This window comes from Urocitellus parryii, chromosome 4 (genome assembly GCF_045843805.1).
Source record: "Urocitellus parryii isolate mUroPar1 chromosome 4, mUroPar1.hap1, whole genome shotgun sequence".
Taxonomy (NCBI): Eukaryota; Metazoa; Chordata; class Mammalia; order Rodentia; family Sciuridae; genus Urocitellus; species Urocitellus parryii.
The window spans coordinates 161,187,860-161,202,853 of NC_135534.1; the positions used below are offsets into that span (position 1 = coordinate 161,187,860).

Here is a 14,994-nt window from a genome sequence, read left to right on the forward strand (position 1 = left end):
GCATTATTTAAACAAAATGACAATTTAAATTGCTGGACACAGTGGGGCTCACCTGTAATCCCAGCAGCTTGGGAGGCTGAGGATGGAGGATGGAGAGTTCAAAGCCAGCTTTAGAAAAAGCGAGGCACTAAGCAATTCAGTGAGACCCTGTCTCTAAATAAAATACAGAATAGGGCTGGGGGATATGACTCAGTGATCAAGTGAGTTCAATCCCCTGTACCAAAAAAAAAAAAAAACAAAACCCACAAACATTTAAATGTATGTTATAATGCCCAATGTGAGTACCCTCATGTAATGTCCATGCTAATACCCCTGGAGTTTCTGAGGCTTTCTGGAGAAACCATTCAAAAAATAAGAAGGGTTGGGGATGTAGCTCAATGGTATAGTGTCACTGAGTTCAGTCTCCAGTACAGCAAAAAGGAAAAAAAAAAAAAAAAAGCCCTAAAAGCAAAAGTTAGTGAATGGATTAAACAACAGATCAGACATAACTAAAGGAAGAATAAGTGATATGGAATATAGATGTTTTTAAATGTGGCACAATAAAACAGTAAAACATAAAAGGAATTTGACGACGTGGCAGAGAGAATCAGAAGGTTCAGTAAGTATTTAATGAGTTGCAAAAGGAGAGACTAGAAAAGAAAAAGGCAACACTTTAAGAGCTGTTGGTTGAGAGTTTTCCAAAGTTGATGGAAAATTGTCTTTAAAGGTACACTTTGAATTTTTAGCAGAAAAAATTAATAAATAAGTAAACTCACTCCTTTATGATAGTAAAACTATATATAAACTAATACCTAAAATATATAATATTTTAAAAAACTATATATAAAACTAGTACACCAAAGACAGAAGAGCAAAGAAACAGGATATTGTCTTATATAAAATATGTATTGCATAAATCAGTAATATTGACATAAAATGATAGATTAAAATAAAGGAGGCTGGGTGCCGTGGTGTTTGCCTGTGATCCCAGTGACTCTGGAGACTGAGGCAGGATAATATTAAGTTTGAGGTCAACCTCAGCAACTTAGTAAGATCCTGTTTCCAAGTAAAAAAAAAGTTGGGGAGAGGTGGCTAGGGATATTGCTCAGTGGTAGAGAACCACTGGGTTCAATCCATAGTACTACCAGAGAGAGAGAGAGGGAGGGAGGGGTGGGCCAATAAAAAAACAGATAACAGCTGGGGTTGTGGCTTAGAGGTAGAGCGCTCATCTACCATGCGTGAGTCACTGGATTTGATCCTCAGCACCCCATAAAAATAAAATAAAGATATTGTGTCCACCTATAACTAAAAAAATAAATATTAAAAAAAGCAGATAACAGTGGAAATTGAAAACTTTCTTAGGAAAGTTGATAAAGAAGCAATTTTATAGAAAAAACATATCTCACCATAGATGACTCATGTGGATCAACAGAATTTATATGTGGTCTCATGCTGTAACTTTATGACCTTTATATTAAAGATAAAATATCTCTCATAAAGATCAGTACTGTGTTAACTGCATTACCTATAACTAAATTAACTTGTTAGCTTAACTGAAAATTTAAAAATCTTTAAATACCTAAGAGTTATCTGGCTGGGTGAGGTGGTGCATGCCTGTAATCCTTGTTAACTTGGGAGACTGAGGTAGGAGGATCACAATTTCAAGGTCAGCATCAGCAATTTAGTGAGACCCTCAGTTTTATGTTGCTGTGACTGAAATATCTGACAAGAACAATTTAGAGCAGGAAACATTTATTTGGGGCTCCTGATTTCAGAGGTCCAGTCCAGTCCATAGGTGGTCAAGTCCATTGCTCTGTGCCTAAGTGAGGCAATGTGATTATATGCTTTCTTTTTTTTTTTTTTCTTGTTACCAGGGATTGAACAAGGGGTGCTTAACCACTGAGCCACATCTCCAGCTTTTTTTTTTAATTATTTTTTTTTATGGACCTTTATTTGTTATATGCGGTGCTGAGAATCGAACCCAGTACCTCACACATGCTAGGCAGGTGCTCTACCACTGAGCTACAACCCCAGCCCCCCCCCCCTTTTTTTTCTTATAAAGAAAGCAAAACTGGGGCTGGGGTTATAGCCCAGAGGTGGAGTGTGCTTGCCTCACATGCTTGAGGCCCTGGGTTCAATCCTCAAGCACCACATTAAAGAAATAAATAAATAAAAATAAAGACACTAAAAAATAAAAAGGCACCTTTGTCTTAAAAAAAAAAAAAAAGAAAAGAAAAGAAAAGAAAGCAAGCATAAGTTGCTGAGGTTGACTTTGAACTCTGTGATCCTCCTCCTCAGTTTCCTGAGCCTCTGGGATTATAGGTATGTGCCACAGTGCCCCATGTGATTACATGGTCAATTACTAATAAGATTTATGAAGTATAGAGAGAAGGACTGATTAGTTTGGAGGAGGGGATGGGTATGATGTTAGAAATGCTTTACAAAGTATTCACAAAATACCTTAGCAGTATTTTGAAGAATAGATCAGGAGGAAGCACCAAAGTATGACAGTATGCACAAAGGTACAAAATAATGAAATAATACCTATGCCTCGTACTGTATATAGTTCTGTATTATTAAATAGGAATTGAGAACATTATGTCAGTCACATGGACTGGGATGTATCACCTGTAATGGGGAGCTTTTGATGGATCAAATTATTAACTCAGCAGGTCTATGGCCACTAAAATACTCCTCACTGAGACCAGTTAGTATTTACTGCAGTGCTTGTTTTTTTTATGTAAATTTTAAAAATTTATATATGACAGCAGAATGCATTATAATTCTTATTACATATATACAGCACAATTTTTTATATCTCTGGTTGTATACACAGTATATTCACACCAATTTGTGTCTTCATACCTATACTTTCGATAGTAATGATCATCACATTTCATCATCATTAATAATCCCATGTCCCCTCCCTTCCCTTCCAAACCCTCTGCCCTATATAGAGTTGGTCTATTCCTCTTATGCTCCCCTCCCTATCCCACTATGAATCAACCTCCTTATATCAAAGAAAACATTTGGTATTTGGTTTTTTTGGGATTGGCTAATTTCACTTAGCATTATCTTCTCTAACTCCAACCATTTACCTGCAAATGCCATGATTTTATTGCTGAGTAATATTCCATTATGTATCTATGCCACATTTTTTTTTTTATCCACTCATCTATTGAAGGGCATCTAGGTTGGTTCCACAGTTTAGCTATTGTGAATTGTTGCAGTGCTTACTTTGAGATGTGGTGAGTCAACATGGAGTTGAAAGTTTCTAGCTTAAAGACTGGGTAACTTGGGACTGGGTAATATGCTGTCACTGAGTGAGATTGGAAACACTGGAAAAAGTGTGTATGCAATGAATTCACTTTTGAAAATGTTTTATGTTGCCTATGGGACTTTCAGGCACAAGTATTGTCATGTTATTTAGAAATAGAAGTTTTGGAGTTAAGAAAGTAGAGATAAAGGTTTGTGTTTTGTTAGTTCAACTGTTAAATTCCTGAAGTTGGGTATGTTAGTGTATGCTTGTAATCTTAGCTACCAGGGAGGGTAAGGCATGAGGATCCCAAGTTGAAGGCCAGCCTCACCCCCTGTCTCAAAAGAAAAAATAAAACGGGCTAGGGATTTAGTGCCCCTGGGTTTAATCCCCAGTACCAAAAAAAAAACAGAAAACAAAAACATCAAAACCTTCAAAGGATGAAATTTCCAAATAAAATTAAAACCTTGGGGAGTGCCAGTATTTAAGTGTTGGGTAATAGAATTGAATGCAGTGTTGTATCGAAAAAAGAGGCCACAAAGATACTAAAAGAAGCCAAGCACAGTGGTGCATGCCTATAATCCCAGAAGCTCGGAAGGCTGAGACAGAAGGATCATGAGTTCAAAGCCAGCCTCAGCAACAGCAAGGTGCTAAGCAACTCAGTGAGACCGTGTCTTTAATAAAATACCAAAAATTGTATTGGGGATGTGGCCCAGTGGTTGAGTGCCCCTGAGTTCATTCCCAGGTACTCCCCCCAGCCCCCAAAATACCTAAAGAGTATAGTTTCAAAACAGAGGAATGTTAGCTGTACTTTGTTATAGAGAGATCAAAAAAATTTAAGCCCTGAAAGTCATTGGGATCTTGATTAGAAATGTTTTAATGGAAAAGAAGGTAGATTGTAGTAGATAGAGGTGAAAAAATAGAGGTACTTTGTTTAATAACAAAGATGCCAATAGGTGCTTGACCAAATGATCTTAGAAAAGAAAGTAATTAAAACCATCTAAGGGCCCTTAGGTTAAAAGAAAATAAAGGGATAAAGGGACTGTAAAAAGTGTAGATGTAATTGATGTGTGTGTGTGTGTGTGTGAGTGTGTGTGTGTATACATGTGCATACATATATGATATATAAAATTTAACCCAAGGCTAAAGTGATGAAGCCCTTGCCTAGCATGTGCAAGCCCCTGGGTTCAAACCCCAGCATCACAAAAGGTAAAGAAATGAACAATAGAACAAATACACACATACAGATATACAAAACTCAAAATATATCAAAGACCTCAATTTGAGAACTGTAAGTATAAACTCTTAGAAGAAAGCATAGGGAAAAATCTTAATGACACTGGTTTTGCTGGTGATATCTATTATGGCATGAAAAGCAAAGTTAGGGCAAAAGAAAAAGTGGATAAATTGGACTTCAACAAAATTAATAACACTTTTTCCCATCTAGGAACACTATCAAGAGAGTGAAAAGGGAGAAAATTTTTGCAAATTATATATCTGAGAAGATTGTTGATTGTTTTTTTTTTTTTAAATTTTTAATATTTATTTTTTAGTTCTCGGCGGACACAACATCTTTGTTGGTATGTGGTGCTGAGGATCGAACCTGGGCCGCACGCATGCCAGGCGAGCGCGCTACCGCTTGAGCCACATCCCCAGCCCATGATTGTTTTGTTTTGTTTTGTATTATGGTTCTAAGATCGAACCCGGGCCTGGCAAATACTAAGTAGTCCCTGTACCACTGAGCTCCATTCCCAGCTGATAGGGTATTTATATCCAGAATATATTAAATAAAAACCTCCTGTAACAAAAACTGAATAACCCAATTTAAAAGTGGCCCAAGGACTTAAGTTGATATTTCTCCAGAGAAGTACAAATGGCAGTAAGATAAAAGATGTTCAATATCTCTATGCATTAGGGAAATGCAATGAAAACAATAGTGAGATAACACTTTACACCCATTAGGATGGCTGTTAAAAACCATAAAATCTACTGTGTTGGCACAAGCCTGTAATCCTAGATATTTCAAAAGTCTGAGGCAGGAGGATTCAGGCTTGAGGCCAGCCCAGGCAACTTATGAGACCATATTTCAAAATGGCTAGGAGTGGTGGTGTACACCTGTAATGCCAGCTATTCTGGAGGCTGAGGCAGGAGAACTGTGGGTTTGAGGCCAGTCTCAGCAATTTAGTGAAACCCAGTTTCAAAATAAATAATAAAAAGGGCTAGTGATGTAGTTCAGTGGGTGCCAGAATGCCCTGGGTTTAATCCCTATTACCAAAAAAAACAAGCAAGCAAACAAAACCCCAGAAAATAAGTATTGTTGAAGATATGAAGAAATTGGAACCCTTGAACTTTGCTAATGGGAATATAAAATGGTGCTGCTGCTGTGGAAACAGTTTGGCATTTCCTCCAAAGAGTAAACATAAAATTATCATTCAGTCCTACAGTTTCATTCCTAGGTATACACCCAAAATAATTGAAAGTAGGGACTCAGAACTTGTACTTAAGCACTCACAAAAGCATTATTCACAGTAGTCAAAAAGTAGAAACAACCCAATTCCCGTAATTGGATGGATAAACAAAATGAGGTATACATGCACAATAGAATATTATTCAGCCTTTAAAGGGAGTAAAACTGGGATATATGCTGCAACATAGAATAACTTTGAAAACATGCTAAGCAAAATAATCCAGACACAAAAAGGACAAACACTATATGATTTCACTTGTGGAAAGCACGTTAAAATAGGAAAATTCATAGATACAAAAAGTAGAATAGAGGTTACCAGGGACTTGGAATGAGGGTGAGGGAATGGTAAATTTCTGTGAAGGGATACACAGCTTCCCTTTGAAGTGATAAAAAAATTCTGAAAGTGGACAGTGGTAATGGTTGTATAACACTGTGAAGGTTCATTCCACTGAATTGTACACTTAAAAATGATTGAAGGGTTAAATTTTGTTAACTTTATTTTACCATAGTACAAAAAAAAACCCACAAATGTAACTTGACTGTGGTCATTCGGGTATATTCTGTAGCGTAAGTGGTAGGTAAAAATTTCACTGTGTGGTTTAAAATGAAAACATAAGAGGTTAGTGTCCACTTTTGTATACTATATGTGCTTGAATGTATAATATAGTGGAAAAAAATTAAAGGAATTTACATCAAAATTTGGTTATCTTTGGGATGGAATTTTGAGTGAGATGTTTTTCTTTTCATTTGCATTCCCAGCAAATATTTCTTATTTCATAAGAGAAAAAGAAATTAATTTAAAAAAATAAACTCAAATCTTATAACAATTCTGTTACTCTAGGTATATGGAGCTGCCATCCAGTTTTACGAACCATATTCTCGGGAACTTCTAACAGAGAAACAGCTTATGCAGCTGGGCTTGTTGACGCCTGTGGAGAGAAAAGTGATCTCTAAATCCATCAATTCAAACAAATGCATTTGTTTACTCTCACACTGGCCTTTTTTTGAGGCTTTTAGAAAGTTTCTTATGTTTATCTACAAACTTTCTGTGTCTGGACCACATCCTCTTCCCATTGAAAAGTATGTATAATGATTAGATTGAAGTCTGGTGGAAAAACTGAATGTATATGAATATGTTTCATTGTTAATCCAGCTTTAGCAGCAAAATTGAAAGGGAAGGAGAGTCACATTTACCCTAGTTTTTACATAACTCTCTTCTTCACCTGAGTCGTTGAATGTAATTTAAAATTGAAGAGTGACAGTTAAGAATGCCCAAATATGAATCTTTCTGAGAATGTACCTGAGGAAGCAACTCATAGATTGTGTTGTGGTTTTCTTTTCATTCTCTAATAACCAAGACACACACAAGGGCACCCTCTATACTAAAGTGGCCAATTTAAGTTTTAAGTATAAAATTTTTCTAAACAGATGTAGAAATTAGTAAAGGTGAGTTTTGTTAAATGTAAAGTTTGGGTTTTAGCATCAGAATTATTGATAATTTTCCTTTAATTTATAGTTCTCTTTTCATGGAAATCTTTTGTAAGCAGAAAAATAGATATAGAGTTGCTCCTCTTTTTGCCCCGCAGTGGGGGGATTGAATCCAGGGCTTTCTGCATGCATGTGTTCTACCACTGAGCTATATCCCTAGCCCCATGAGAACTACTTTTTTGTGTGTGTGTGGTGCTGGGGATTGAACCCAGGGCCTTGTGCATGAGAGGCAAGCACTCTACCAACTGAGCTATATCCCCAGCCGAAAACTATTTTTTTTTAATTTATATTTTCCTGGTAATAACAGGAGATATTAATATGGACTTTGTATCAGAAAGTACATCGTGCATTTCAGAATTTTAATGGACATTTACTTACATTAAGGAAATTTCTTTGGGGCTGGGAATGTAGTTCAGGGTTAGCATGCATGCCTGCCTGCCTGCCTAGCATGTGTAAGGTCCTGGGTTCAATCTCCAATATACAAAGTAAAAAAAGAAAAAAAAGCAATTTTTTTTTTTTTTGTTTTGCATTACTAGGGATTGAACCCAGAGATGCTCTATCACTGAATTACACCTCTACCTCTCTACTTTTTAAAAACTTTTTATTCTGAGACAAGGTCTTACTAAGTTGCCCAGGCTTACCTTGAACCTCTTATTCTCCCACCTCAGTCTCTGAGTAGCTGAGATTACTTACAGGTGTCCACCACTGTGCCTGGCCCTCAATTTTATTTCCTTAGCCTAAGTTTTAAATTAATAGCCTTGTCATATTGAGATGAGGTATAGAGATAGTTAAGATTTGGGGCTGGGGATGTGGCTCAAGCGGTAGCGAGCTCGCCTGGCATGCGTGCGGCCCGGGTTCGATCCACAGCACCACATACCAACAAAGATGTTGTGTCTGCCGAGAACTAAAAAAATAAATAAATAAATAAATATTAAAAAATTCTCTCTCTCTCTCTCCTCTCTCACTCTCTCTTTTTTTTAAAAAAAGATTTGTTAAAATATATGAAGAAGTTTAGAAAAGTAATTATGATCTTTATTTCAAATTCTTTTCCAGGCATATTTCACATTTTATGCAAAACATCCCTTTTCCTTCACCACAAAGACCAAGAATCCTTGTACAGGTAATTAAAAAGAAATACATTTTGAGAGAGCTCTGCATATGCCGTTGTAGTCATTGTAGAGTGGATCCCATGACCCTTTGAGTATGAAGTGAAGCAATGCATTCATGAAGTTCAATTTCTATTATTCAATAGCTTTTCTGACCATTTTTCTTTAGGGGCTTTTTTTTTAGATCCTAAGTATGTAGAATTGGAATAATTATAATTTTTGGTTCATGACATTGTCATCATTGGTCCAAACATGGCCTTTATGTAGCTAAATTTAATAATATAAAACCCAGAATTAAGATTTTGTTCCTAATTTTAGAGTGATGGATAAATGTTAAAAATGTATTGAACCATGGTTGGAGCAGGGAACTGAAACAATCTGTAATAGTGCTTTTTAATCTATCTATGCTCAAGGCTGGTTTCTTTTTCTTTCTAATAAGTGGCCAGCCTAGGTAGGTATATAGCTTGTAACATATGCACCTTACTGTAAGAGATCAGGATAGAAATAGACAGGTGTGTGTCCTGTCCATAGATGTTATTCCATTGCTTGAATGAGGGAGCAGGATCAGAGTGCCCTAAAAGTTGCTAAAGATTTTGATATATATAAATTATCTTTTCCTGGACAATAGTAGTTTGCATATAGCAGTTGAGTAGCACTGGTCTGTAGAGGCAAGCTATTTAATATTTATTCCCTAAATATTGTTAACATTATATATATGGTAGGATTAAGAAAGATACTGTTGATCTTGAGTGTATTATTTTAGTTATTTTAGTAAATATTTTACTAATTTAGTAAATATTTTAGTTCAAACATTAATATACATGAAGCAAATACAAAATGCTTACCAGTTTGTTGAGTAAATAAATCTGAGGCTTTTATATAAAGGAGTTATTCCCAAATTTTTAAGTGACTGCTTTTTAACCAGTTAACTGAATTAAAGCTCAAATTAACAATTTAGTTTAAAAAACTTATGTAATACCTCTGAATAAATACAGCTGTCAGTTTATATCTTATTATATTTCAAAAAAATATATCTGTGTATTGAACTATTTTCCATTTTACCTAATCTAAATATTTAGATTTCAAAATGGGTTTGGTTAATTTATTTTTCTTTTTTTTCAAGCTGTCAGTCCATGATGCATTAATATTATCACAGCCAGTTTCTACACCGTTACCACTAAGGTAATATTAATGGTATTTATATGTTTGTTTGTTTATTGAGTTGCTAGAGATTGAATCCAAGGCCTTGTGCATGGTAGCAGAGTGCTTTACTGCTGAGCTGCACACCCCAGCCCAATTAATGATATTTAAAATGATATATTTCTTTATTCGGAGCAGAATACTTTAAAATATTTAGGGGTTAGGATAACAAAGTTAATTATTATTTTAAAAATAGGTAAGGATAGCTTTGATTTTTTTTTTTTTTTAAATCAGGAATTGAACCCAGAGGCACTTTACCACTAAGTCACATCCCCATCTCATTTTATTTTTTATTTTTGAGACAGGGTCTTGCTAAGTTGCTGAGGGTCTTGATAAGGTTGTCTTTGAACTTGTGATCCTCCTTCCTCAGGCTACTGAGTCCCTGGGATTACAGGTGTGTGCTGTTATCCTAGCTAACCTTAATGTTTCTGTCTTTGATACCTGGGTAGGTAATGGTGGTATTTTAAAATGGTAATACTTCAGAGAGTTGCAAGATTAGATGTAGGAAATACTTCCTTTTTCCCTTTTATCTCCCATTCCCATATCCAATTCATAACTAAATGTTCAAAGTGAAGAGATTTTAGCATCCTAAGTATCTCATATGTATTTGTTTCTTTTCGTATGCATCACTAGTCTGGGCTAGCATGATTACTTATCCTTCATGATTGACTTCTTAATTAATCTTTTTACTCTTATCTTCAGTTCTTTATCTGCAGCCAGTGTGCCCTTTTGAGAATGCCAATATAATTGTGTCATTTCAGTTTCAGCCTAATCTCATGTTATTTTTATCCCCTTGCTTACTATTCAATACTTGATTTAAACACTGACTTTATTTATTTATATTTTGCCCCAGGGCCTTTCCATATGTCATCTTTCTCCATTCCCCCCATTTTTTTTTTTTTTTTTTTTTTTTGTGTGTGTGTGGTACTTTTGTAAGGACCCAGAGGTCCTTTACCACTGAGCCACCTCCCCATCCCCCCATCCCTTTCCATTTTTTAAGACAGGGTCTCACTAAGTTGCTGAGGCTGACCTCGAATTTGTGATTTTCCTGCCTGAACCTTTGGAGTGGCTGGTATCACAGTCATAGGCCATCATGTCTGGCTACCTCCATTCTTTTGAACTCAGCTCAAATGGTTGTAATTCATGAAAATCTTTCTCCATTAATAGCCCCTTTGTTTTGTAAAGAGAGTTTAAAGCATCCCATTATACTATCTCATTAAATTTGCTACTTTTTATTTTTTAAAAGTAGCAAATCTAGACTTGAAATTAATACTAGGTTCTCCATCTGTTAACATTCAGGAAATTATTTATTTATTGTGGTACCAGAGATTGAACTCAGGGGTGCTTTTACCACAGAGCCACATTCCCAGCCCTTTTTACTTTGAAACAGGGTCTCACTAAGTTGCTTAGGGCTTCACTAAATTGCTGAGGCTGGCTTTGATTTTGTGATTCTCTTGCTGTAGCCTCCTGAGCCACTCAGATTACAGATATGCCCAATTGGGCCTGACCTATTTATTTATGTTTTTTATTGGTGCATTATAATTATACATAATAGTGTGGTATTCATTGTGACATTCATTCAAGCACATAATAATCATTGGTTCAATTTCAATTCCCAGTACTCCCCTGCCCCATTCTCTTAGGAAATGATTTAATAAGGAGATTATGTTTTATCGAAGTAGTTCATAACCTTTTCTTTCTGTCTTTTTTTTCTAGTGGAGCCAACTTTAGTACCTTGCTGATGAATCTGGGTCCTGAGAATTGTGCGACACTGCTGCTCTTGGTTTTACTTGAGAGTAAGATTCTGCTGCATTCTCTTAGGCCAGCTGTATTGACTGGGGTAGCTGAAGCTGTTGTAGCTGTAAGTACAGTATTCTACTTTTAGAACAAAATTGCTGAGAGAGAATTTACACTCTAAAGAGAAATGTCCTTCAAAGAAAGCCCCTTTGAAAATTAACCAGTCCAGTAATAGTTCAATGTAATCAGGTTGCAAAGAAAAATAGGAAGTATGGAAGGAGGGTTGGGGGGAAGGGAGGGAGGATGGGAATGGAAAAGTCAGTAGGATGAATTATGAATTGGACATAACTTTCCTATGTTCATGTATGAATACATGACCATTGTAACTCCACATCATGTACAACCACAAAAATGGGATGTTATATTCCATGTATGTATGACCAGTCAGAATACAGTCTACTGTTTTGTATAACTAAAAAGAACAAATATATGAAAAAAATTTAAAATATAAAAAAAGAAATATAGGAAGTGTAAAGAAAACAAAGGTCGTTTCTATTTGAAGAAAAATGTCAATTTCTAATTTTCATATTTTAAAGTCTTTCAGTGAGAAACTGCATATTTATATAATAATAAATCTTATAAATGAAGCTGTCCATTGAGAGCTCTGGACAATTTCATTTTAAATTATACAAATGAATTACACGGTTAATTCCTCTCTTTTAATTTTTAATCATTGTATCCAGTAATATATATGACTTGATTATAGATAGAATAATATCTAAATGATCAGCTCTTATATAAAGCACAAATAAAAATTAAATGAAGTACCTTGTATAAAACTCTATGATTGCTTCTTATTGCACTTAGAAAGAAATTTGATCATGTAGGACTTTATAAGCCATAGCGTAGAACTTTGGATTTTGCATTTCTCTAACTCTATATCTCATTTTTTATTTAAAGTAGTTGATTCTCCTCTCTTCCTAAGTCTCTTGTTTACTCCTGTATTGTTAGCACTTATTCCAGTTGTCTAGCATGGAGTAGGCATCAGGAAATAAATACTTGTTAAAACAATAAATGGAGTATGTCTCTAAGAACTTAATATTTTTGATGTTTTGATTTTGCGGTTCTGGGGATTGAACCTAGGACTCCACCCATGTTAGGCAGGTACTCTACTGATCAGAGAAATGCTTCTAGAACTGAAAATATTAATAACCATATGACATGGCTTTTGAAGATACTCATTATTACTTTTTCAGGTCTCTATAGTTGCATGTGAAAACACTAGTTGTTGTAATGAAACATTTGTTAATGAACTGACAGTTTTAGCAAGTTCCCTCTCAGATATTCCCTTTAAATGTTGGTGTTTATCCATACTCCTTTGTCAGACCCATTGTAGCCCAGGCTGATCTTAGCAATACAGTGCAAGAACAGTGGGGGAAAAAAATGCACATTGAAATTGGTAATCTTATGAAAATTGCAGGACTATGTAGGTTTATGTTGCTGATAAAGGAGAATTGTCTGAATAGTGTATAAAACCATTTATAAATCAGAATTTGATAAGCAAGTTAACACTTGAAGAAAAAACTGAAAAAAAGGGTGAAGATGACAATAGATGTTCAAAAGGGAAATTATTTGAATATCAAAGAACATTAAGAAATTAATGGAGACCCAAAGCAAAGATAGATGAAACTCTGAATGCTTTTTCAAAAATGACTCTATTTATGATGGTGTTGCAAAAATCAAAGGTGAAGAGAAGGATACCTTAGGTTGCTGTCACATAGTTTTATTCTAAGATTTTTTATTTGCAGGTATAAATTATCATCAAATGAAAGATCTTTCCCTCAAGGGAATCTTTTTTAAGTCCTTGCACAATCCTATGAGAATGACTGCCCTTCAGCAATCTGATCTCATTTTTTACTACTCTTCCCTTTGCTCACTCTTGCCAACCTCACTTTTTGCTACCTCTAGAGCAGCCTTTGCCCTAGCTGTTCCTTGCACTGTTCTCTAGGTATCTTCCCCTTGGTTAAATCCCTCAACTTTTTCAGGTTTCTGCTTGGCCGTCACTTTATCCTCATTTTCCTAATACAACCTGCTTTCCCTCTCTCCTGCTCTGAACTCTAATCACTTTCATGTGACTATCATTTTTTACATAGTGTATATATTTTATTTATTATGTTTTTTTTTTTTTTTTTTTTTTGGCGGGGAGGGGGCAGGTACTGGGGATTGAACCTAGGGTGCTTAACCACTGTGTCACATCCCCAGCCCTTTTTAATTTTTATTTTGAGATACTGTCTCACTAATTTGCTGAGGCTTCCCTTGAACTTTAGAGTTACAGAAATTAAAGGTGTATGCCACCATGCCTGGCCTTTTAAAAAATTTCAGCTGCTTTCTGTCACACCAGTTATTGACAAACCATGTCCAAATTCTGCATCTCACCTGTTTTTACAAATAGTGAAGTTTTATTGGTACATAAGCCATTTTTTACATCTTAGCTAAGACTGTTTTCATGCACAAAAACAATTAAGTAGCTGCGACAGTGACAATATGACTTGTAAGACCTAAAATACGTAGAACGTTTTATAGAAAAAAGTAGATTAAAATCCTATCAGGATAAGAGGATAGGAATCTTTTTTTTTTTTTTTTAATTCACTACTATGGTCTCATTATGTAGAACAGTGTTAGGTACTTACTAAGTACTCTGATATTTGTCAAGTAAATAATGATTGAAGACACAAAACCCAATCCTGAATAACCATCTGTAATAACTGAGGTAATTAAGTGCTGTGGGTATTTCTTTCGGTTGAGTGGTGATAAATAAGGGTGAGAATTGACCCAGGTCTTAAGAAAGCAAGGATTTTAATAGGAGAGAAATATTTTCATCATCAATGATTAAAATTTAAATCTAAGCTGATTAAAAATTAATTATCAAAATTTAATTATCAAAAATGTCTTTTTCTTTACAGCACATATGATACAATTAAAGTTTAGCTTTGTAAAGGAAGACTGGTAAAGATTCTTGAGGAATGTATTTTTAATGACTTAAGATGTTATATTGCACTGAAGTTGGATCATTTAAAATGTTTATTTGAACGATCAAGCAATTTTTTGCTGAGCATCAAGTGACTTTTACTATTCCCAAGAGAATCGTTAATTTTCTTTCTTTCTTTTTTATTTTTTGTGGTACTGGGGATTGAACCCAGACCTCATGCATGTGCGGCAAGCACTCTACTGACTGAGCTATATGTCCAGCCTGAGAATCATTAATTTTAAATATATTAGTATTTTTTAATGTGATTGGGATCAAACTCAGGGCCTCACACATGCTAAGTACATGCTCTACAATTGAGCGATACCTTTTTTTTTTTTTAAACTAGAGATTAACCACTGAGCGCTTAACTACTGAGCCACATCCCCAGTAAAATAAATAAATAAAATTTTATTTTAAGACAGGGTTTTCCTAAATTGCTGAGAATGGTCTCAAGCTTGCAATCCTCCTGCCTCAGCCTCTAGAGAGCTAGCATTAGGTGTGCACCCCCTGCCCCAGCCCCTACATTAGTGTTTTTTAAATCCTTAGTGCTCTTGGTTGAATTTTGGCCAGATATTGTTTTGACAATTAATAGGTGGCTGCAATGCATAAACATTAAAAAGCATAAGTTTGTTTTATGATTTTTAGGGTAGTCTTGCTTTGATTCCATAAAATTGGAATGTGGGTTTTATATAGATATTATAAGATTAACATGAAAAGTTGTTAGCATTTTTAC

The 14,994-nt window shown here is 35.2% G+C and overlaps 1 protein-coding gene across 3 annotated transcripts in view; it reads left to right on the forward strand.

Annotated features, from left to right (window-relative positions):
- Positions 1–14,994, forward strand: part of Dennd4c (DENN domain containing 4C) — a 104,570-nt gene that overhangs the window by 27,677 nt on the left and 61,899 nt on the right. For all 3 annotated transcript variants that reach the window (XM_077797048.1, XM_077797049.1, XM_026397569.2), the window contains 4 exons: positions 6,544–6,782; positions 8,244–8,310; positions 9,420–9,478; positions 11,213–11,357. In XM_077797048.1, the coding sequence (XP_077653174.1) occupies positions 6,544–6,782; positions 8,244–8,310; positions 9,420–9,478; positions 11,213–11,357 (510 nt within the window). The remainder of the gene's footprint in view (positions 1–6,543; positions 6,783–8,243; positions 8,311–9,419; positions 9,479–11,212; positions 11,358–14,994) is intronic.